Source organism: Solanum lycopersicum, chromosome 5, assembly GCF_036512215.1.
Source record: "Solanum lycopersicum chromosome 5, SLM_r2.1".
Classification (NCBI taxonomy): domain Eukaryota; kingdom Viridiplantae; phylum Streptophyta; class Magnoliopsida; order Solanales; family Solanaceae; genus Solanum; species Solanum lycopersicum.
In genome coordinates, this window is record NC_090804.1 from 66,553,317 (window position 1) to 66,576,256 (window position 22,940).

Sequence of the window (22,940 nt, forward strand, 5' to 3'; positions counted from 1 at the left end):
TAATTCAAATGTATATTTTCCAAATTATAGTTATAGTGTAAGCGTAGGTATAGCTCGTAAAAGGCAACCAAACTACAATCATTTACAAAATTTAATAAAACCCCAAAAACTCTCATCGAGTCTTACAAAGATACACAACTTAATTTTAAACATTCCACATAAAACCCCCACACAATTAACATATTTACAAACCAAAACTCCCAAAATCTCTTAATTATACGGCTGTTGTTGGTACCCCTACACCCTTCTCTCCGGCCGGAGGTACTCCGCCGGAGCCATATTCCGGCTCTCGATAACCGGGACCGTAACGGCTGCTGAACATTCCGGCATGAAGCATGAGAACATAGATGAGTTGTGTAAATGCTAAAACTATAGTGAATCCTTCAAGAACCCTAAGCCTCCATCCTCTCCACCCTCCTATGTTTATCTCCTTGCATGCCAACCTACATAGGTTTCATTAATATTACCAAAAAAACAAAATTATATAAAACAAATGAAATTATTTACCAGGTAATTATCGATTAGTTTCTTTGTTTCGATTTATGTAACACATTAATAAAGACGAACAATAATCTTATAATCTTAAAAGTGCTGAAGTTGCTATGCCAAACGTGAAAAGGAAAAAATGAAAGAAAAAGATGTCAGGATTACGTGGGTAATTTGAAAATTGTATAAAAATATTAAGGGCAAAAAGATAAAAATATGATCAAACTTAAAACTTAAAACAGCATATAAGCTTTTTCTTTTTTTTTTTAAAAAAAAAGGACTCCTACCCAGCTTTTAACTTTTGACTTAAAATAAATTTTTTTAATAACCCCGATCTAATCTTACACGTGCGAGGACAGTCCTCTGAATAGAGTCCATTGCATCCCACAATAATCGACGGGCAGCCCTCGTACATTTAGCAAAAATAAATTATTTTAAATATTGTCAAACAGCTAAATAAGTCAATAACCAGCTTTTAAGTCAGTTTGACCAGCTTTTAGGCCGGGCCAAACAGACTCTGCGGTTCAAATCCAGCTAGTGTGTTATTATTTCATTATTTTTATTTAAATTTATCTTAGATATGGTTCCGTTTTGCTTCTTAAAAAGTAAGTTAACTTTCAAAGGTAAATTAAATGAGATTTTTAAGTTGGATAATTTTAATTAAAATTAAAATACTAAAGAAAGTACCTTTTTCTTATATCAATATATTTAGAAACTAAGAAATAGTTTCTAAAAAAATCCCCAAATTTCGATATTTAATCGATCGATGCAATATAAATTGAAACGGAAAACGAAAAAAAAAAACATTGTTTACCCAAAAGCTAGTGCAGTAACAGCCCAAGCAACAATAGCTGAGGAACCAGCAGCAGCAAGACTATCGTTTCTCCATACCCTCAAATGATTTCCACCCAAAACCTTCGATATAATTCCCAAAATCGACGCTAGTATCGCGAATACTAGAAAAAACATCGTAGCTCCATTTCCACCAAAACCTAAAAAGAAAATTACATAATCAATAAAAAATGAACTACGAAAAATATGTTTCATTATTTGAGTTTCACACCTGAACTATTGAGATAGACGTACAAATTTGACTAATAAACGTTATATAGTTAAGAGTGATACTTAAGCTATGAAACTAAAAAAAAAAAATTTAAAATATTTAGAAGAGAGAAAGGAAGTTAATTACTAGGATGATTAGTTTGGCCATTAATGTATTTATTGAGACACCAACTAGCAAAACCCAACATAATTAAATACATAATTAAGTTTAGAAACAATAATGGAGCTGCAACAGTCCTAGCCACAGTCCTAGCCATTATTTCTTCCAACAAATGGACACAACAATTAAAACAGAAAATTTTAATCTATGATTTTTGGGGGCTTAAGTTTTATATTTTTATAAATAGATAAAAGGATAAAAAATGCAAAGGTGTTGTAACGTAACGTATATAAAACAATTAATACTATGGTACGTGTTATGTTTAATTGCTTCAGTGGTGAACAGGTGGAGGGACACGTGTCACATACTTGTTCTACTTTGGATTCTCTTAATATTATTCATCATGCATGCAATGTCTATCAACTAGCTATAAATCAATTGAGTATTAATAAATTTTAGTCTCTTTTTTTTTTTGGTGTATCAACGCTTTAATTTTTTTGTTATTAGTGTATTTTGGATTTTTTATAAATGTATTTGATTTTTTTAAAATATATCAGTATATGTATTTGATTTCTTTTCTAATGTATTGACGCTTTGATTTTTTGGCTATTAATATATTTGATTTTTTTTAATGTATTAACACTTATATTATTATAATCGTTTGAGAAATTTCTATAATTATAAATTTTTAAGCAATATATTAGATTTCTATAACTTGCTCTAATTTTATAGGTGAAATTAAATTTGGAAAAAGTAGGATATATAAAGATTCATGGCTTTATTTTTATTTTTATTTTTAAAAGGTAGAAAAGTTGTTACGATAAATAATTCAAGAAATTAAATATAAAGATAAAATTAAATCAATAAAATAACACTGAAATTCAAAGAAATGGAATGAAATATAACTAGTTAGTTATTAATATCTTATTTTAATTTTCGATTTTCATATTCTTTTATCATGGATATAGTATGATCGTTAGTGAGCTGAAGTTTTACGTTCATTTTAATCATCTCATCACAATATTTTTTAGGTCTACTAATATACCCGTTACACTTTTTAAATAAAGAATCTATTGTATATCTGAGCAATCTCTATATCATTTTTCATATTATTAATCTTCATGGGAGTCACTCCCTACATAATCTTAAAAATTTTCATTCTTAATATATTTTATATCTACAAACTTTGTATGTAGATCGATATTTATCTCAATATTCTTATCTTCGTCATTCACATTTTCTTAACATGAGAGTTCTTAAATTGAACAATATCACTTCGTCCTATACAACATAATTTATCTTAGCATCACCTTATAGAATTTGACTTTAATTTTATCGTATTCTTTATCACATAAAATATTTTTTTTAGTTTCTAACATAGGGTGACTCTAGGAAAAAGCCCATTGTAAATGGGCCAGACTACTGGTTATTAGTATGGGCTTGGGCCTTGAGAATAGTTCACAAAGTAGCCGATTTTAAGATTGTTATTTAAAGTGTAGCCAAAATTTACAAAAATATTTAAAATTTAACAACATCTCCAATTATCAGAGCTTAACATCAGATCCTAGAACTGAAATTTAAATGCAGTTGAAACTTTGGAATTCTAAGGTCTGAATTTAAGACTCTTTCAATTAAAACTTTTGAAAAAATCAACTTCATGATTTGGTTTTTTATAGAGAAAATTGATCCAAATCGAATTATAAATATCATAAACAGAGTGATAAGTATTGATTCTTGTCTTCATTATTAACGACATATCTCGAAGTAGCATTGGAGTGAAGTCCTTTTTAGTAAGCAACACATGCTTTGCTTACTAAAATTATAGTACTTTTTAATGTCAATCTAAATTAATCAAATACCAAAAAAAAATATGAAATCCAAATAAGAGAAACCAATAGACAAAAATTAAGTTTTATGTCATTGTAAGTAACGATACATAAAAATAATTTTTTTCTTAATTAAATAATTTGAAAGGAGGAAAAAGAGAAAAAGCTATGATGTACACATATAATAAGACGAACTTTTTGTTGCTTTAAATAGAATTTCTAAATAATTATTGTTGTTTGAATTCCAATCTAGAGGATGAAAAGATTCTGTAGATTAAATACAAGAACAATTATTTGTCTGCTATATTCTTGTCCCATAAAATACCTTTAAAAAATTAAAAATATCTAAAGATTTCATTTTTTATAACACTTATTTGTGAAAAGAAAATAAAACATATATATATATATTACTAGTAAGGAGGTTTTATGAAATTTTGAATAGATATGTGTGTGGTCTTCGTGTACCTCTACCTACAGGGCTGGTTGTGTCCATCATCTTTATCTTTGTCTCCCCATCCTACTAGGGTCCGCCTTTTATTCCACATTTCTATACTAATCTAATTTGGATTAAGATTTCAAAATCTCTCAATATATCACGATTACCCTCTATCGTTCAGTCCATGAATTTATGTTATCATATATATATATATATATATATATATTACTAGTATGGAGATTTAGTGATAACATCCATTTTCAATAATTAGAGATATATACAAAGAGTGATAATTGCTACTAAAAATATATATTTAGCGACAATTAAAAATTAAATATTTATAATAGTTATTTTTATTGCGGTAACTCTTTAATTAGCTTTGGTTGGGGTTAGTTTGTGGGGTGGGGGGGGGGGGTTATTTTGTGGGGAAGAGGCATGTGACTATTAATTAATAATAAATATAAAACATAGATCCATGTGTTTTATAATTCAAAGGGTAAGATTTTAAATAAATTTATAAACATCACGTTCTTAATTATTTTTTTTACAAAAAAATTCCAAAGTTGTATCTTTTCAGAAAAATAATTTTGTGATTTTATTAATTGATAAAGTTTCAACAATACAAAAATGAAATTAAATATTTATTGATCGTAGGACTGTTCAGAATCGAATCGAAATTGATTAGTCGAATCGATATGATGCTTTAGTGGTTTTGATAACGGTTATAATTTTCTTTTATTGAGTTATCGGTTCTTAATGGTTTAAAGTTTTTTCTTAAGGGGTTAACCGATAATTCAATAATAAATTAAATAATATATTATTTTGTATATAGAGTCCTCGAGTTAGAGTTTGATTTTCTACTTTTATTTTTTGTTCTCTCAAATACTTGGTTATTTTACAATGTAAAAGTGCTTGCTTTTGAGCAAGATGTAACTTATGAACTCAAGTACATGATTTATTTGGTTTGTTATCTTGTTTCTAATTGATTTTCAATGTTCTTTCTCTTGCGTCAACTCTTAAGTTAACCGATAACCAAACCGATAACATAAACCAATAACTGATAAACTAATATCTTTATGGCTCTATAACAATTTAGCATCTCTATAAATCGATAACTAATAAACCAACTCAATAAAACTTAAAATCGAATTGGATAGATGGATAGATCTTAGATCATAAGTTGGAATTAGGATATGTATAGACAGTCAATCTAAAATATGATAATATTGTATTTAAAATAGTTCTATTTATTTTGACTATTATATATAAAGGATATTAAAGTACCATAATATCTTAATGATACAAAAATAAAATTGTAGCTAGATTGAAATATTTATTTATTTTTTCCACGTTTCTACTCTATTCACAATAAGAAAAATATGAGATAATTTAATTACTTAACTATGAAAAATTGTTATTTGACATTCCTTTGCATAGGGCGTGGCGCTGCTGTATTTAATAGTGTAGAAATTATTCTGACGTATAGTAATTTAATTTTATAAAATATTATTATAATATATATATATATATATATATATATATATATATATATATATATATAATTAGCAGAGAAAAACACATGAGTAAAAATTATTTCAAAGTATAGCATAAGACAAAAAAGACAACAAATTGTTTATTGGATTAAAACACATCATCTCAATCTCATATATTAAGTGAAAAAAATGAAAGATTTTATTGGAAAATATTATTTGAATCTTGTAAATATATCATATAATTGTGTGTATGTATAAAAATTATTATATTAATAATAAAATTTCATAGCTAAACGGTAAATAAATAATAATAAATATAATTAACTTAAACTTTTTATTAAGTACATGAAGTTAGATTTTTTTATTTTATTTTTTATGCAATGTTTTGTAGCCATATCGACACTTGATTAATCTGAATTCATGTCAGTTAGGGCTTCATTCGAAAGATGTTGCTCTCTACTATATTATTTTCGTACTCAAAACTTAAATACTAAAATCTAATTAAGGAAATAAATATTGTTATTTTTATTTTTTTTTTAAAAACAATATCAAAATGAGCCTTTACCAACCCCCTTTTAATAATTTAGTAGACAAAAACGTACGAGTATTTTAAATATTTTAAAGCATAGCCTATAAGACAAGAAAGACGATATATAGTTTATTGTATTAAAACTCATCTCATAATTTATGTGAAAATGAAAGATTTCATTAATAATATATAAAATAAATAACCATAAGCTGAATAAGTTTGTTATAAGAACTCATACAGAAATTATAAACAGTTTTAACGATGGGAACTTGTAAATTTTGTCTTCTTGCTATCATAAATTGTATGTCTGTAAATTATTTTATTACTGATAATATAAAATGAAATTATTTTTATGATTAAAATATCACATATAATGGAATAGAGGTTAAAAAATAATAATAGGAAAAAGGACGAATAAGCTTTCGAACTATCGTAAATAATATGAATATATTTTTCGTCATATTTTGGGGATATTGGTGTCCATGCCATCCAAAAACTAGAGCATATCTGTCATTCACTCTAACGAAAGTTTAAATAGGGAAATGTGGTATAATTTTATCCGTCGATCTAATATTTTATAAATGTCAGGTCGATGGGTAAGATTATGGCACGTGTATATTCGTCAGTATAAAAGATATATATTCTCTAAATTTTTTACAGTAGGGGCACAAATATCACAGAAATATGACGGAGGATATCTGCATACCAATTACGATAGTTTAGAGATATATTTATCGTCTTTCCCTTAATAATAATATCTTTATCATGATTGTACATATACACAAAATGAGCATAATAAATGTTAGAAGAAACAATATTACTATATTCAATACAAGTTTTTTTTTTTTCGTCTCGGTGTTTGGATTTCACATTAGAGCTTCGATTAAATTCGAATCGCGCACTGCAGGGTCCATTTGGGGGTGGGGTGACGCTTCCAACAAGATTTTTTTCCATACCCAGGGCTCGAACCTGAAACCTCTGGTTAAGGGTGAAGCACTCCCACCAGTACGCTACAACCCATGTTGATAAAATTAAATGTTGTTGCTGAGGTTCGAACTCGGATTGATGAGGTGGCAGCATTCAATACAAGTTGCAAGTAAGATTCCAAATTCAAAGTTTTCAAAACAAATATACAAAATTAAGGAAAGTGTAAAGTGCCTTTAAAATGTGCAATGATGTGAGAAGTGGATAACAATTAAAAAACTATTATCTAAATTGTAGTAATGTTTTTCTTTAACTATAAAATAAAATAAAAGTCAAAAAGTTTTTGTAATAATTTTTCTTTTACCCGAATTTATGTATAGCAAACACTTAATATATGTGACAAAATATTTTGTCAAGATTATAAAATTTGGTCTACTATAAATAATTGCAAGTTTACATACAGGGAAAAAAAAAATATTTACAACGTGCAAGTTATAGAATAAAATTTTTTGATCATGTTATAAAACTCCATTTTGGATCGCAATAAATAATTGATATCATCCCTCGATAGTGTGATAAATTGGATCGAAAATTCTCTTTTTTCAAATAAATGTATTATTATTTTCATTTTTATTATTTTGAACACATTTTACTAGTAACAAAAATATAGCCTTTAAAAGATTATAAAATGTAGAAAATATATATTTTTTTCTTTCTTAATCTCAATTAAATTCGAATAACTTAATATACCTTTTAAACGAATAATATATGTCATATATATAAGATCATAGTAAAGTCATCATAAATTTTCTTTTAGATATATAATGATAAAAAATAATTATAATAGAATAAACATTTGTTAATAAAAATATTATTTAAAAAAAGCATCAAAAAATAAAAAAAAAAACTTTAAACCCATTTAGTAACGGTAAAAACATTTTATTAACATATATATATTAATTAAAATGCCATATAAAAGTAATGTTTATATAGTACGAATATATTATTGTTGTATGTATTTAAATTATTGATGTGAGGGGCTATTTACATCACACCTCATTCATTTTTCATTTCTATATAAAGTCAATAAAATCAAGCAATTCCATGCACCACCCCAAACCAAAACATTTCCATTTATCTTTTGCCTTTGCCATTTCTTATTTCTAACTAATATTCGAATTTCTTTTGTTTCATCGATTTTATTTAAATTTTACCTTTTTTTTCGAAAAAATGAAATTAGAAAATGGTCAAAAAATTGGGAGGGTTCATGAGAGAGCTGAGGGTCCAGCGAAAATTTTAGCCATTGGGACAGCAACTCCTTTTCATTGGGTTGATCAAACCTCGTATCCTGATTATTATTTCAAAGTTACAAATAATGAGCATTTGGTGGACCTCAAAGAAAAATTTAGACGTATTTGTAAGTTATATTTCCCTTTAACATTACATGTTTATCGATGTTATTTAATTTAAAACGTTTAAATTTAATACACTGATGATATAAAGATGATACATATATAATCAGGTCACTTAATAACATATAATATATCTTACATGTTATAATCAGGTCATTTAATAACGTATAATATATCTTGCGGGTAGATATATCTTTTGAAAGACTTGACTAAAAAATTATTACTCTGTCAATATATCTAACTTAATCAAACTAGGTAAGTGATGATAAGTATATTCAGTGAAGTAACATTTATAGGTAACTTAGAAAAAAAAATCGATTAAAACATGTTAAATCACATTGATATGAGAAAACTATTGCGCGCTACCAATGTATATCACTAAGGTGATATTTGATTCGACGATATTAACAATCAAGATGAAAATAATATTTTATGAATAAGTGAGATATCTATCGTTACAAAAGTGATGCCTTTAGAACTTAATTAAGAACTTTGAAACAACATATCATAAGATCATGTACAAGATCGCCTACTATAACAAACATTCTAATATTCGCCTTTTTTTATATGATGCTCTATCAGAAATAAAAATCATTTATCACATGATGCCGATTATACATTTGGAGCATTTGTTAGGTTTAATGATCACTTGTATACAAAATTGTACTTTTGTTGAGTTTCTCTAATCGACTATTAAGAGACGGGGATTATATGATCTAAGATCATTACCTCTTAAGATAGTTTTGGAGGTTGATGATGAACTATATTTAATTATATGTTTCTTTATCATATGTTCTAATTAATCTTTTCTCTTTAATTCTATATTTAATTATACATATTTGAAAATGAAGAATAATTTTTATTCGTATAACATTTGTTTATTATTTTGTCAAGTCTGGCAATTGTATGGCAACACATAAAATAGCATGAAATATATATATATATTAATATATATGTCTGCTAAAATTATATATCTTGGAGTACTATATATGGGCTAAGAAAATCATACTATAAATATTTGTTGTGAAGTGTTTGTATATGATCTAGTCATTTAAACCTAATAAATAAATGGAGATATATATTTTTGTTAGGAATTATTTTTACTTTTTAATGTGAAATTATACGATTTGGAATTGATGTTTCAAAAATGCAATTTTGAAAAAATCGGGTAAGATGTACATAATTTTACTCATATTCTTAGATTTTAACAACCATCAGACATTGTCAATCCTTCTCTTTCTTTGAAATTGAAAGCGATAATGTGAATAAACTCACGCAAAAATAAAAATGAGTATTTTCAAAATATATATAAAATAATGAAATTAACGTTATACAAATGGAGATAATATCTTTATTTCTGTTCAAGGTCAATTATGTAGTGTCAGTCACTTATTACTTGCTCCAATAATTCAATTAAATTATAAATAAGCTGGTTGATATTATTTATTATTAAGGATATATATTGTCCTCTTCCACTCATTTAAAGGAAAATTTAAAAAAAATAAAAAAAATATGGACATTAATATGGTAAAATGATATTATCCTATCTAATTTTTTTTTTAAAAGGGTCTGATTATTTTATTGACTTCTTTTATTATAATTATTTGAGTTTCTTATTGTTATTTTATTTTTTCTTTCATTCCTTTGTTTAAAGAAAAAAAAATTAAACTATTTTTTGGTCTATATTGTAATTTGATTTTTATATTCGAAGAAAAAAATTTGATTATTTACAATAAGTTTTACAAGAATATTAGTAAAACATAAATAAATTTGATTATCAAAATAATAATTCTAAATTAGTCATTGATACAAAAAAAAATCAAAATTTTTTTTTATAAGGATTAAATTTACTCATATGGGATTATATATTGTAGAAAAAAATAATAGAAAATTGGATTAAAATTATCTTTTTTTTTTCATTTCCGTTAGAGGAAAAGGGTATATGTGAGTCATTTGTTTATAAGTAGGGGTATATATGCGCCACTTTCATAACAAAGGGTATATCAGCTCCAAATGATAAAGTTGAGGAGTATATCAGATCCTATTCCCTTTTTTTTTAACCATTTATCTATAAAAAAAAATAATTTTTTTTATTTTTCATAAATAATTTCAGGCAGCAGAACAATGATTAGGAAAAGGCATATGCTTTTAACAGAAGAAATATTAAAGAAAAATCCTAATTTGTGTTCTTATAATGGGCCTTCCCTTGATATTAGGCAAGACATTTTGGTCTCAGAAATACCCAAACTTGGTAAAGAGGCTGCCCTTAGGGCCATTGATGAATGGGCTCAGCCCAAATCAAATATTACCCATTTAGTCTTTTGTACTAGAAGTGGTGTGGACATGCCTGGTGCGGATTACCAATTAATTAACTTATTGGGCCTAAGCCCATCGGTTCAACGATTCATGATGTATCAACAAGGTTGTTTTGCCGGTGGCACGATGCTCCGGTTAGCCAAGGACTTAGCTGAGAACAACAAGGGTGCTAGGGTGCTTGTTGTGTGTGCCGAGAGCTCAGCGATAGGGTTTCGCGGGCCGAGTGAAGCTTATCCCGATAACCTTATCGCGCAAGCATTGTTCGGAGACGGTGCGGTCGCGGTTATAATCGGGTCGGACCCTAAAATGGGCCTGGAGAGGCCCGTTTTCGAGATTGTCTCAGCGGGCCAGACGTTTGTACCTAACGGGGATTGCCACCTCGCGTTACACTTACGCGAGATGGGCCTTACGTTTCATTGTACCAGAGACGTACCACCGGCCATCGCGAAAAATGTGGAGAGTTGCTTAATAAAGGCGTTTGAACCGTTAGGCATTTCAGATTGGAACTCGGTGTTTTGGATTCTTCATCCAGGAGGTAATGCGATTGTGGACCAAGTCGAAAACATATTGGGCCTCGAGCCCGATAGGTTACGGGCCACGAGAAATATCCTTCGAGAATACGGTAACTTGTCGAGTGCATGTGTTTTATTCATATTGGATGAGATAAGAAAAAGATCTGCTAGAGATGGGCTGAAGACTACTGGAGATGGGCTGGACTTGGGAGTCCTTTTATCATTTGGGCCTGGCCTTACAATTGAGACCGTTGTGCTTCGTAGTATGCCCATTTAAATAATGGGCCCATTATGTCTTTTTACTTGGGCCTGGCCTTTTATGATGTTTCATTTCATTTGGTTGAAGTTTTTTTCATCTATATGCATGTATTAATAAATAATTGAGTAAAATATCCACCATCTCAATAGATATTATAAAGGGAAAATTGTATATAATTGCAAACTAATAACCTAAATTAAATGGAATAGCTAGGGTTTAATTTAATTGTGCTCCATAGCAAACATTAGCTAAAATTTGCCAGCGTCTCTCTTCCCAAAATCTCGCTCGCCTCTCTCGCTTTATACACAGAAGTGTATAATTCTGTTTCTGTTCTGTATAAAGCGAGAGAAAATTGTATATACTCATGCAAAAATGTATATCTTCGTGTTATACACTTAATTATACAATTTACAAACATTTTACTTCAAATATTGCAGAGAAAAAGGCCAACGAATTATACAATTGCGAATTATACAATTGCAGTGAAATACAATTTTCTCTAGCTTTATAAAACAGAAGTGTATATATTGTGTTTCTGTTTTTGTATAAAGCGAGAAAAACATATATCTTCTTGCTATACACTTATAATTATGCAATATACATACATTTTAATTCGATTCAACTGTATGCAAAACAAATTATACAATTGCAGCGAAATAGGCCAGCGAATTATACAATTTAGGCCAACGAATTATACAATTGTATATGTATAACAAATTATACAGTTTTATGTTTGCTATGGAGCGCAATTATGCAAAGTTTGTTATAGCATACAAATATGAATTTTTTGTTTGTTATTAATATTATTGTTTTTAATTCACAAATATCTTTTTTTTCTGAAACGAAACTCTAACTTCCTATTCATTTTATAGTTGTAGTTTTTCTTTTTCTTTAAAAGTATACGATTAAATTTGTAAAAAAAAATAATTTAAAAGTTAAAGGAATTTTAGTTATTTAATTATAAATAGCTTATCATCATATTCTTTTTGTTAAACATATCAATTGATTAGCTAACCAAAACCAATTCAAAGCGATAGATCAATTTTTATATTATAATTAGTATAACAATTTAAGCATTAATTAGATTAATACTCTAGTAATTAGCCTATGTATATATGCTTTTGTTTTGCGACAGTTTAAATCAATAGAGTGCACAAATAATCTTTCGATCATAAATTTGACTGAACTCAATAATATATGAAAAATTAAATTTCAAATTCAGTACTAGAGGGTAAAGTACATGAATACCCAATCTTGATTCCACTATTTAATTAACTAGTATCAACTTTTATTTATATAATGTTTTTATATAACTAAAGTTCATGTACATATATATGACTAATGTTCAATTATTTCCACATGAACTTCAACTATTTAAAATACCGTCTTATAAATTTTTTTTAGTGTTACTAACATTTATGATTCATCTCTGAAAATTTAAATCTTGACTCAGTGTTACGAAATGAAAAGGCTTAATAGAAAGGCATCGACTCGATTTATTATAGTTTTTTTCAAAGTCATGCGCAGTGTAAAATATTATATTCCAAAGTTCATAAATTAGTTTAAGTAGTTATGCTATTGAATTTTTTTTTAAAAAAAAAATTAAAGGAATTGAAAATATAATACCATATTGTCATAATTCACATCAAGTTGCATTGTTTAATTAATGAATTCATATGTTCTGTCTAACTAGACATAACCAATACCTAACAAAACATTAATATTGTAGGGAAGCTTTAAATGAATTGAATATTCCAAGTGTGACTATAGTATATTATTCAAAAATCGAAATTGTCGTTGTGGAGTGATAAATATTTCTATTGATTCTTAATCAGAATTTAAATTCAGACATGAATTTTCCTTTGTTAGACTAAATATAAACATCAATTACTCAATATAACGACAAAAGGAAACTATACATATTTTAGTCTTAGGGAAATACGATAAAATGGATGAGATTTTTTATATTCTTAATAAGATACTTTGTATTCGAGCTATAAAAACACTAAGAAAAAATTGAAGCACATACTAGGCTTTGTACATCACGAATAATTAATCGACCAATAAATTCCGAATAGATAAATAAAATAAAATATATAAACTTATCTAGATGAAGAACAACCTTCTGAAACAAGGGATATCAAAATATTACTTTATGTTATCCCTCCAATTCCCAAGTACATATATCTTGATAACTTTCCTATTATCGTTATTTTTTCTCGATATATATTTATATTGAACCTCGAGTAATTTATATTTCACGTCACATAATTGATATAACTCTTATTTAAGAAAATAATTTTTTCAATAAAATTATTTTCATATCGAAAACTCAAACTCGACATATACAAATAAAAATATATGAATAAATGATATTCATTTCATTACAATTATACGTACTTTAATTAGATATATTTCTATAAATAAAATAAAATAAGTCCCCCAAAAAATAATTAATAAATTATAGGGGACAAACATAAGGTATCAAGAACATGGCTCCTCACAGAAAATAACGTGATTTTATACAAGTTCAACATGTGCCACTCATTTTTTATAATTTTTTTTAATTTTATATTTATGGACATAAATTTTACCACCAACAAAATTACGATTAGATTCATTCAACTATAAAGTTAGTTGAATTTAACCAACATTTATATTTATTTAATTTTTTATGTCTAAGATTCTCTTGGAATAATTAATATATTCGTTATAGAAATTCTACAACTCAGAATGCACGCAGTTGTTATATAATTGGTAGGATCAATAATAATAATAATAATAATAATAATAAATTTTGTTTTTGTAATAATTAATTTTAGAAAATATAAAAAATTGTCCGAACAAAATTTATTTGTTCTATCTCGAGAGAAAGTAACTGAATTTCATAACAAAAGTGAGAGAGTTATAATCTCTTTAGTACGTATAGACAAGTAATTTAATTTACAGACTCAAAAAATTTCTTCTATTTTCACAAATTTGAATTTATTCTAATTATGGGTACTCGAAAGTCGAATGGCTTAACGAAATAAATCTTGTATTATAAAAATGTTAATCTTATATTATGAAAATGTTAATCTTATATTATTCAACTCACTTTAATCATTAAGTTTATTATTAATTAATAGAAAGATTGTTACACATGAAGAGCACTCTTTATTATCTTTTTACTTTAACATTATGAATTTGATTTTCATAAATTCCCTCCTTTAGTCACTATATTTATAATTCCTATAATATCATTTAAATAATTTTGATATATTTTAAACTAAAATTAAATAATGTTTAAAAAAAATTCTTTTCTATATGTTATTAAATCTAGAATTTTACTTTTTGGACCTACAAATCATTTCGTATTTACCATACCTAGCTATAGTTAATCATATAAAACGTAAATTACCTCTTGATAAACATAAAATTGACGTCAATCAAACGCTTTTTCAAATAACTATACGTGTATACTTTGTAAGTAAAGTCAACTTTGTCCCTAACCTAGGGTACCACCATGTGAATGATTTCATAGAAAAGGTCAAAATACCAAAGTACACAAGTTGTACGCTAGGCGTTACTTGTCATCGCCTTCGATTTTCGAGCTCGTAATCATTACTTTACTCGTCTCAAATTATTTATCATTACAATTTTTTAAATAATATTTGATTTTATTTTAAATGGAAATTATATTTAAAATCATATCTTAATAATTCAACGGATTAATTATTTAAACTTTCACGAGAATACAATATTTCATTTCATAATTTCCATTTAAATTATTTTAATTTGTGTTTTCTTCGAAAACATGTAAAAGAAAAACACGATAAATAACGTGCGATCGATCTCGTAACGTCACATTCAAGAAGATAGAAAATGTTCACGTGCAAGGGTTCCGTAGCCATGTGGTTATGAGGCAGTCGGCACCAAAACTTGGAACTGCAGAGATAAGGCAATATAATAATAATTAAAATAAGAGAGAGAAAAAGACCAACCACGGGAGTGGTGGATTACGATTCTCGATTCTTATTCAGATATCTCGAATGTTATTATAAAAATAGAAAAAAGATGTATTAAACATTTTATTTAATTTCATATTGATCTTGCATATTAGTTTAATCAATAAACTTCAAATATCAGATATAATTAGATAATTCAATTTGACTTTTACATATTCGTACTAAGTATTTTTTTTAATCTTTGTAGATATTGTATGAATACGTATTAATAATAAGTATTTTTATCTCATATTAAAGTTATAAGTATTGAAGAAGAAAGGAAACTGACGATTGAAACCTGTCAAAGGAACAGGTTCGACGCAACTGATTGACGTGTCTGCAACAAGTGGAAGCTGAGGATTGAAACATCTTGAAAGAACAGGTCCAACGAAGCGGACTTCCTTCTTCTTCAACAATACGATGTGAGCTTATATTAATAAAGCGTTTTATCTCATATTGAAGTTGTTACACGATATGTTTGAATTGATTAGGTTTATAAATTTTGATTATCGGATGATTAAAGAAATATAAAATGAAAGAGATGTGAGAGTACATAAAGCTTATCTCACGGATCTTGCCTGCAATATTATGGCTCCCACAATATCCCTTTAATTAAATGTTACATATTATAGTCTAGGTGAGATGCTACATTCTCTCTCACTATATATATATATATATATAAACTCTTTTTTGTTCTTAGAAAATTGAGAGTTAGATGCAAAAATAACAACGCTTTATATCAAAACAAAAAGGGAAAAAATGACTAAATGGGTCAAAACAATTACAACTCCATTTAGAAAAGCTAGAACTTTTTTCAATAATAATCAACAATCACCAAGAGATTCACCAAGGGAAAAGAAGTCACAAGAAGAAGGTATGTACAATTTGTGTATAATACAGAGTCTATGTGTTTGCGTTACTTAAGTCGAGAGTCTTGCAGAAATAGTTCATGTTATCATGCATAGTGTGTTTGGTCAAGAGGTAGATCTAGAACGAGTTTATTGTTATTAGCTCAAATCAATTAAACATTTTGTAAAAAAAAAAAAAAGGTGTAAGAGATGATGGTTTTGGTTTAAATCTCGTATTTGTCTTTTGAAATTCGATTTAATTTAGAATTAAGTTATCCAAAAGGGGGATAAAATCGAGAAAAAATTTATGAACTTTAAATTCTGAATCGGCTCCTGATTGGTTTGATCTTGTTTTAACAAATGTTTTGTTTTGTGTTAATTTGCAGAACAAGATAAGCATGTAGTAGATTTGCAAGGTGAAGTAATGGCTTGTGGATATGAAGATGTTCAAGTGATGTGGTCAATTTTGGACAAATCCAAAGCCATTAGAACATAAATCTTTGTTCTATTTTGAACTTTAATTAAACCAAGGCACATATTGTACATATTTTTTTATCATTATCTTGTTCATGTGGTGGCTAAATTGACGCCCAAAAAACAAGATTTTGAAAATTTTGATGATGTACTATACATACCCCTCCCCCTCCCAAAAAAAAAAAAAACACATAACAAGAATTTTTTTTTTGGCTAATCCCCATGATCAATGAAAATCACAGAGTTTTTTGTATTTGATTTGCATTTAATTATAGATTTCAGTAACCAAATATTCATTCATTTTATCCAGATTGATATGTTATCCAATATGCAATTATTAACTTGATGTAAATAGATGTGGATAAGCCGAAGCCATATTTAAATAATTAAAAAAGAAAATGAAAAAAAGAGCCTATGTGAGTAAAATATATTATCGTAAAAGCATCTGTATATAATCTAGTCAAATATTATAAGAGATTGAAAATTGTGGGGTAGGGGTATGCAGCGGTGGGGATGGAGGCTGGGGAGGACATAAATTACGATCGATGTAAAAGGTCACCTGTGAAACTTGTTTTTCCTACTTTCAAGAGGACTGAACGTGAAAAACATTGGACCGAACACACCCTTAAAATGCCAGATCCTGTGATAGAAGCTTCAAGCTTTGTTAAGCTATTCAAGAAACAAAATTCAGATACAAAAACAACAGACAAGACAATCACCAAATGATAATACTTCCATTTGCAGGGAAGTGCACTATTGTACCTATAAAAGATCAGAGATAAATGCAATTTTAACTCAATAACAGGAAATCACACCTAATCCAGGACACGACGCTTGTTCAGATGTATCTACGGAATAATAGCAACCACAGATAACACGACCCCAAGCATTGCAAGACGAGCACGCAGAGCGCGAGATAGTATTGAGTGGTTGGCACTCTTGTCTATTGCCATGCATTCAAGCAATAGTTACCAAGACTGGAAGTGCTGAAATCTTGACTTGGTTTTCATCAATATTTGCAGCAACCATAAAAAGTACCATTAAGAAAAAAACGGATACATATAACTGGCGCAAAATTCTTTTCACGAATGAGTATCTATCAAAGAAGGGCAGAACCCATTCTGCATTCCTTCTTTGTTCGATTCTCAGCTAGTCAAATGAATAGCACCTTACATTTGCTTATACTATGGTGCCTACCAAAGCTACTAGCTGGGGAATCTGTTGGAAGTATGAGATGTTCTTCATTATACTTGACAGTCTCGAGACTGAGTCCATGAGGTGGAAGTAACAAGGTATACTTAGCAAGTTCCTTCCTATCACGAGATTCCAAAATCCTAACAACAATATCTGGTGGAACTGCTTGCCGTCCAACTTGAAGCAACAAAGCGACCTGCAAAAGATTTTGAGAAAAATCACCACACATTATCTTCAGTGCTACCGCTCAAGAGCAGCTGAGATTCAGTCCTGAAATCATGACGAATACTTGGAAGTTTTTTCTTTATGGATTACCTACCATGTTCCGAACTTGTCTATATAGGAAACCAGAACCTTCAACTTCTAGCCGCAAAAGAGGTCCCTAAAGAAAAACACAACAAGATATCAAACTTAAAACTTTATTGATAGACATATGACAAGTAATGCCTCAATGGCTGCAGTTTCATACGCTCTCAGCACTGGCTTCGTCATTAAGCTATGAATACCAACTAAGTCAGGTGGCGCTTATACCAAACATGGCTAAGTCTGACATCCCCTATTTGTTTCTTTTCATTATTTACAACTAATCCTATTCTGGGCGTTTTTCTTTTTCCCTTTGTTTTCTCTCAAGTACTTCCTCATCTATGTCATTTCTTTCCTTTAATGTTCCCTTCTCAAGCACACTGCGTAAGATGAGCATCGAAATCGAGTTACAGAAAACTAAAGCAATAAATCAATTTTGGAAGGACGAAAAGTGTGAGATTCGAAGTCTGTGGTGGCTGGGTGATTGTGAAAGTCAGACGCAGCAGTAACACTATGCTTTTTCCTTCATTTTCACTTTTATATTATGTTACGCTGGGTAAACAATCATACAAACTGCAGCCTGAAACATTTTTTTTGAAAAAGCACAAGAGTTATATTGATAAAGAAAAACAAGCATATTTGCCAAGCACCAAGAATTTGCCAAATCTTACGATATAGTAGTACAAATAATTAAAGCAATATATGCAGCCATCAACTTCTGTGAAAAGTCGGTAAGATCAGACCTATATGAGAGGGACTGAACTCTATCTTTGAATGTTTTTTGTATCAAACACCATATTTTTTTATCCTTCTTGTTAAACAGAAATCCCATCTTAACAGAAGTTCTTTACTGACGCGGCATAAATCCAAGTTATAGAAGGTTGGACATCTTCCATCATCCCATGGTTTGGATGGTGGACCCGGGGTGGGTGCTCATAACATTGTGAATAGTTCAAGGGGTAGAGGGTAATAAAAACTTTTTAAGGGGGGAAATGTCCATTGTTCTCCATTTTCCCGCTCATATAAGATAGCCTAATGTGGAGGATTTGCATTTAGGATAAGATAGTCTCACTATTAATTGTAAAACTAAATTTCTTTTGTATTTTGCCATCTTATGTTCATATATTTGCTACTCGGTAGGGCATTTTAGAACTTACAAATCAGAGATACTTCTTAACATTATGGAGCTATAATTTTTTTTCAAAGGAACAGTTCCAATATAAATACTACTAGTGTTGATATGTACTCTGTTTGTTCCGCCTTGTGTGTGCATATGTACTACGATATAGACACACTTCGTAAACAATAATATTATAAGACATTCTCAAAGTCATCCTCATGTTAAGATGTAATGGGTTTTTTCTATCCAAAGGCAACTCTTTTTTTTTCAATTTCTTTAATACATTACTCATGCTATTACCCATAAAGAAAAGAATTAGATTAAATTCTTAATTTCCATGCCTAGCCAAAATATGTCAAATAGAATGGGATATAGGTGAGGCTTATAAAAAAATTGTACTTCTTTATTTTTGGAATTTGTTAGCATGAACTTCAAGAATACAGACTCGTTGAGTTTCTTAAGCTTGGGGAAGCCCTGATGCACCTAATGAACGAATTTTGATATGAAACCCATATGCATGTACCTTGAGCTGTGAGCCAGCTCAAAGTGTATTTTGTGTTGGCGAAGAAACCCACCCTCAATGCAAGCCATGTAACCTAATTGATAAGTCTAATATCAGTAAGGGGATGAATATAGTACCTTTTCAACAACATCAAAGCGCAATATCGTCTTCACTGGATTTGGCACCCGGTCATTTCGTGATGTATTGGCAAAGGCAGAAAAGTCATGTTTCCCCACGAAATGCTTTGCGGCATCTCTCATGACATCAGCATTGAGTTTATACTCACTATGGTAAGCATAGTGCCTCAAGAATGGGTCCAGGATAGTGGAATTATATACTTGGTAGCAATATATCTTGCTTGTAACAGAGAAACGCGCATGAAACTCAGGTCCTGCAGGGCTAAATTCTCTAACTCTGATGTCAGAAGGAAGAAGACCATTTATAGCTCTATGAACGCCGTCTAGTGTTTCATAGTTGAAAGGTGTAATGAAATGTGCCACCTGAAAGCCAAAGTTGGTTCTAAGTCTATTTATTTTGATCATTTCTCTTGGTTAGTGAGAATCCATTGACAGGGAAAGCAGACCTGACCCCATGCATGAACTCCTGCATCTGTCCGGCTCGCACCAACTACACAAAGTTCTTTACGGTTTATTTTCGTTTTTTTAGTCAGAGCTTCTTCCAAAATGCACTGTACAGTTGGTGTCGACTGCTGATACTGCCATCCTACAGGATACTCATCATTCAGGATTATAGAAATAGAGCAAAACTGTATCCCAACATACAGGCGCAAAAATATAGGCAATAAAAGAAGTATAAAAACATTTAGAAGGTAAGCTTAACTTCTTATTATCTTAGAAATCATTGTGCCTTATAAAGATCAAAAAAATAGAAAAAGGATGATCTCAGAGAAAAACAAACTCAAATTACCTACATACACATGCTAGGAAGAAATCGAGAAACAGAGAACAAATGGTAAGGTGTCAAAATTGCAATTACTGGTACCTTCAAAATCTTACTACACCGTTTGACTTGCCTAGTTCACTTCATCATGGTTCACTTAATTTATTTCTAGTTTAACATTGGGTATTGTTTATTTCTATTTCTATAGCATACATTAGATACTACATCAAAAACAGTACTAAAACTCTCAAGTTTTAAACTTCAAATTGATGGGTCTGGGGAAGGTATAGTGTAAGCAGATCTTTACAAGGTAGAGAGGTTGATTCAGATGTAAAGAAGACATGTCAACTAATAAGGGAAACAATAAAGAGCATCCAGAGAAAGGGAACACTATCAACATCAAAATAATACGAAACAGAAATAAAAAAACAACAACTACGAGAAAAAAATGCTAATACTACGAAAGACACGGTGTTCCAAACTACCACCCAGCCTATCCTGCCAAAATAAACTACTCGATAACCTTCTACCCTAATCCGTGACCTCTATATCCTATTTAAGGCCATGGCCTCAGTAAGTTGTAAGATACGTCATATCCTGTCTAATCATCTCTCGTGAATACTTCTAGCGTCCTACCTATACCTCTCCTCGTACCCACTATAGCCAACCTCTCACAACTCCTCACATAGGGAAACAAATTGATTGGAAAGATATTTATTAACATCACAAGCAAAGAATGTTACTAACTCTCCGAATAGTAATTCGATTCAAATGGATGTAGTACAATCTTAGCAAAATGAACTATGTCCAGTAAACACGATTTTGAGATTTTACAGCACTAAACAAACTCTCAACCTCAATTATCTACTACATAAGAAGGCAAAACTGATATATTAACAATGAGAGCAGTAACCTACCAACTTGTTAAAATAAAATGAATGCATGAAAACCTAATTAGAGTATAAACACTAAAAAATTCAGAGATTTCAACCCTCAATTTTCAATCTGAAGTAACACGAAAAAGAGAATGAAACCTGAAAATCTGGTACCGTCGTAAGCAATAACTAATCGCCATTTATAAGCTGGTAATGTCAGTTTCACCGATTGACCCTTATTTGAATCTTCATCCTTTCGACTACAATTCTATTAGCAAAATTTCACATCAATTAGGGAACAAAAATAAAGTAAATTAGAGCAAAATAGCACATACTGAGATACAATTTGCTGAACTTTTCTCGAGATTTGGAAGTAATGGAAGCGCCAAAGCTGCTGAGAAACACATTCTTCATTAACGTCAGCTCAATTTTTCCCAAATGAATCCATGAATTTTTTCAGCAGCTTTTCTGCTAGTGAGCTTTGAGCAACGATTATCAGAGTTTTATCTTTAGGCTAAAAACAGCAAAAGTAAAAAAAAAAAAGAGTTTAACTGCTATCCGCCGACGGTGGACAAAAAAATTACACGGACATTTTATTTTTGAAAATATTTAATTTTTTTAATTAATATATTTTAATATTATTAATATTAAAATAAAAATAATAACATAGTGTTATATGGTAACTTGAATTATAAATTAATTGTACAAATTTAATTAGGATTCTTATTTGTCTTACCAAAAATAAAAAATACATAATTTCTTGTGTTTTCTTAGTTGGATTAACGTTCTTCTTTTTCTACATAAACCATTGAAGCAACCAACTATCCACCATTGAAGCAATTTGAAACAATTATCATGGTAGCGTTTTCCTCGTATATCTTTTTTTACATAACTTATTAAGTCTTTTTCGCAACATGAATAAACGTTTCAAAGAAATATTCTTGTTTTAATGTATGAAGAAATTTATGTTTTGTAGTGATGAAGATATTTAAAGAATACGTTTAAGAACTTTTTAGCAAATTGAAGAAGTTCAATACATTAGCCATGAAAAATATTTAAAATTTTAAAGCTAACTTACCCTATCAGTCTAATATCTAATAATTGTGTATTGCAGGAAACTTTTGAAATCTCTAATTTAGAAGAGCAAAATGCAGAAGGAATTGAAGATTCCTTGGAGGATATAGAAAGCAACATGAATGCAGTTGTATCTTTTGTTCCTCAACTAGGTGAGCAAGAATTAAGAGAGCCTTACATCGGTATGGAATTTCAATCACTTGATACTGGATTTAAATTTTATCTTGATTATGCTCATCGTAATGGTTTTAGTGTGCGCAAAAATCGAATTAGTAGATCAAGAAAAGATAAATCCATTATTGGTCAAGA

The 22,940-nt window shown here is 29.2% G+C and overlaps 4 protein-coding genes across 5 annotated transcripts; 2 read left to right on the top strand and 2 right to left on the bottom strand.

Annotated features, from left to right (window-relative positions):
• On the bottom strand, nucleotides 1-1,908 carry LOC101245363 (membrane protein PM19L-like). The gene is made up of 3 exons (XM_004239851.3): nucleotides 1,676-1,908; nucleotides 1,301-1,478; nucleotides 1-443 (listed from the first exon to the last, which is right to left on the bottom strand). Exons 1-3 carry the CDS (start codon nucleotides 1,803-1,805, stop codon nucleotides 215-217), a joined length of 537 nt encoding a protein of 178 aa, XP_004239899.1. The 5' UTR covers nucleotides 1,806-1,908; the 3' UTR covers nucleotides 1-214.
• Nucleotides 1,909-7,902: 5,994 nt separating this feature from the next.
• Nucleotides 7,903-11,486, top strand: LOC101245061 (chalcone synthase B). Its single transcript, XM_004239850.2, has 2 exons — nucleotides 7,903-8,273; nucleotides 10,382-11,486. Exons 1-2 carry the CDS (start codon nucleotides 8,087-8,089, stop codon nucleotides 11,371-11,373), a joined length of 1,179 nt encoding a protein of 392 aa, XP_004239898.2. The 5' UTR covers nucleotides 7,903-8,086; the 3' UTR covers nucleotides 11,374-11,486.
• A 4,446-nt stretch (nucleotides 11,487-15,932) lies between these two features.
• On the top strand, nucleotides 15,933-16,916 carry LOC101244773 (uncharacterized). Its single transcript, XM_069298477.1, has 2 exons — nucleotides 15,933-16,215; nucleotides 16,576-16,916. The coding sequence occupies exons 1-2, from the start codon at nucleotides 16,101-16,103 to the stop codon at nucleotides 16,683-16,685; spliced, it is 225 nt and encodes a 74-aa protein (XP_069154578.1). The 5' UTR covers nucleotides 15,933-16,100; the 3' UTR covers nucleotides 16,686-16,916.
• Nucleotides 16,917-17,288: 372 nt separating this feature from the next.
• LOC101244488 (uncharacterized) lies at nucleotides 17,289-22,079 on the bottom strand. Of its 2 annotated transcripts, none has more exons than XM_010323122.4 (6): nucleotides 21,893-22,079; nucleotides 21,717-21,810; nucleotides 20,366-20,505; nucleotides 19,920-20,282; nucleotides 18,177-18,239; nucleotides 17,289-18,053 (listed from the first exon to the last, which is right to left on the bottom strand). In XM_010323122.4, exons 1-6 carry the CDS (start codon nucleotides 21,962-21,964, stop codon nucleotides 17,817-17,819), a joined length of 969 nt encoding a protein of 322 aa, XP_010321424.1. In that variant the 5' UTR covers nucleotides 21,965-22,079; the 3' UTR covers nucleotides 17,289-17,816. The 2 variants fall into 2 exon arrangements, with proteins under 2 accessions (XP_010321424.1, XP_004239896.1); XM_004239848.5 differs by having other exon boundaries at nucleotides 21,717-21,825.
• Nucleotides 22,080-22,940: the final 861 nt, after the last annotated feature.

Coding starts and splice junctions, on each gene's coding strand:
- LOC101245363 (XM_004239851.3), bottom strand. CDS start 1,805: ATGGCTAGGACTGTGGCTAGGACTGTTGCAGCTCCATTATTGTTTCTA. Junction 1,479..1,675: donor TGGCCAAACTAATCATCCTA/GTAATTAACTTC, acceptor TTTTCTTTTTAG/GTTTTGGTGGAAATGGAGCT. Junction 444..1,300: donor GTTACTGCACTAGCTTTTGG/GTAAACAATGTT, acceptor AAACCTATGTAG/GTTGGCATGCAAGGAGATAA.
- LOC101245061 (XM_004239850.2), top strand. CDS start 8,087: ATGAAATTAGAAAATGGTCAAAAAATTGGGAGGGTTCATGAGAGAGCT. Junction 8,274..10,381: donor AGAAAAATTTAGACGTATTT/GTAAGTTATATT, acceptor AAATAATTTCAG/GCAGCAGAACAATGATTAGG.
- LOC101244773 (XM_069298477.1), top strand. CDS start 16,101: ATGACTAAATGGGTCAAAACAATTACAACTCCATTTAGAAAAGCTAGA. Junction 16,216..16,575: donor AAAGAAGTCACAAGAAGAAG/GTATGTACAATT, acceptor GTTAATTTGCAG/AACAAGATAAGCATGTAGTA.
- LOC101244488 (XM_004239848.5), bottom strand. CDS start 21,964: ATGTGTTTCTCAGCAGCTTTGGCGCTTCCATTACTTCCAAATCTCGAG. Junction 21,826..21,892: donor GTTCAGCAAATTGTATCTCA/GTATGTGCTATT, acceptor TTTTGCTAATAG/AATTGTAGTCGAAAGGATGA. Junction 18,054..18,176: donor ATAGACAAGTTCGGAACATG/GTAGGTAATCCA, acceptor AATCTTTTGCAG/GTCGCTTTGTTGCTTCAAGT.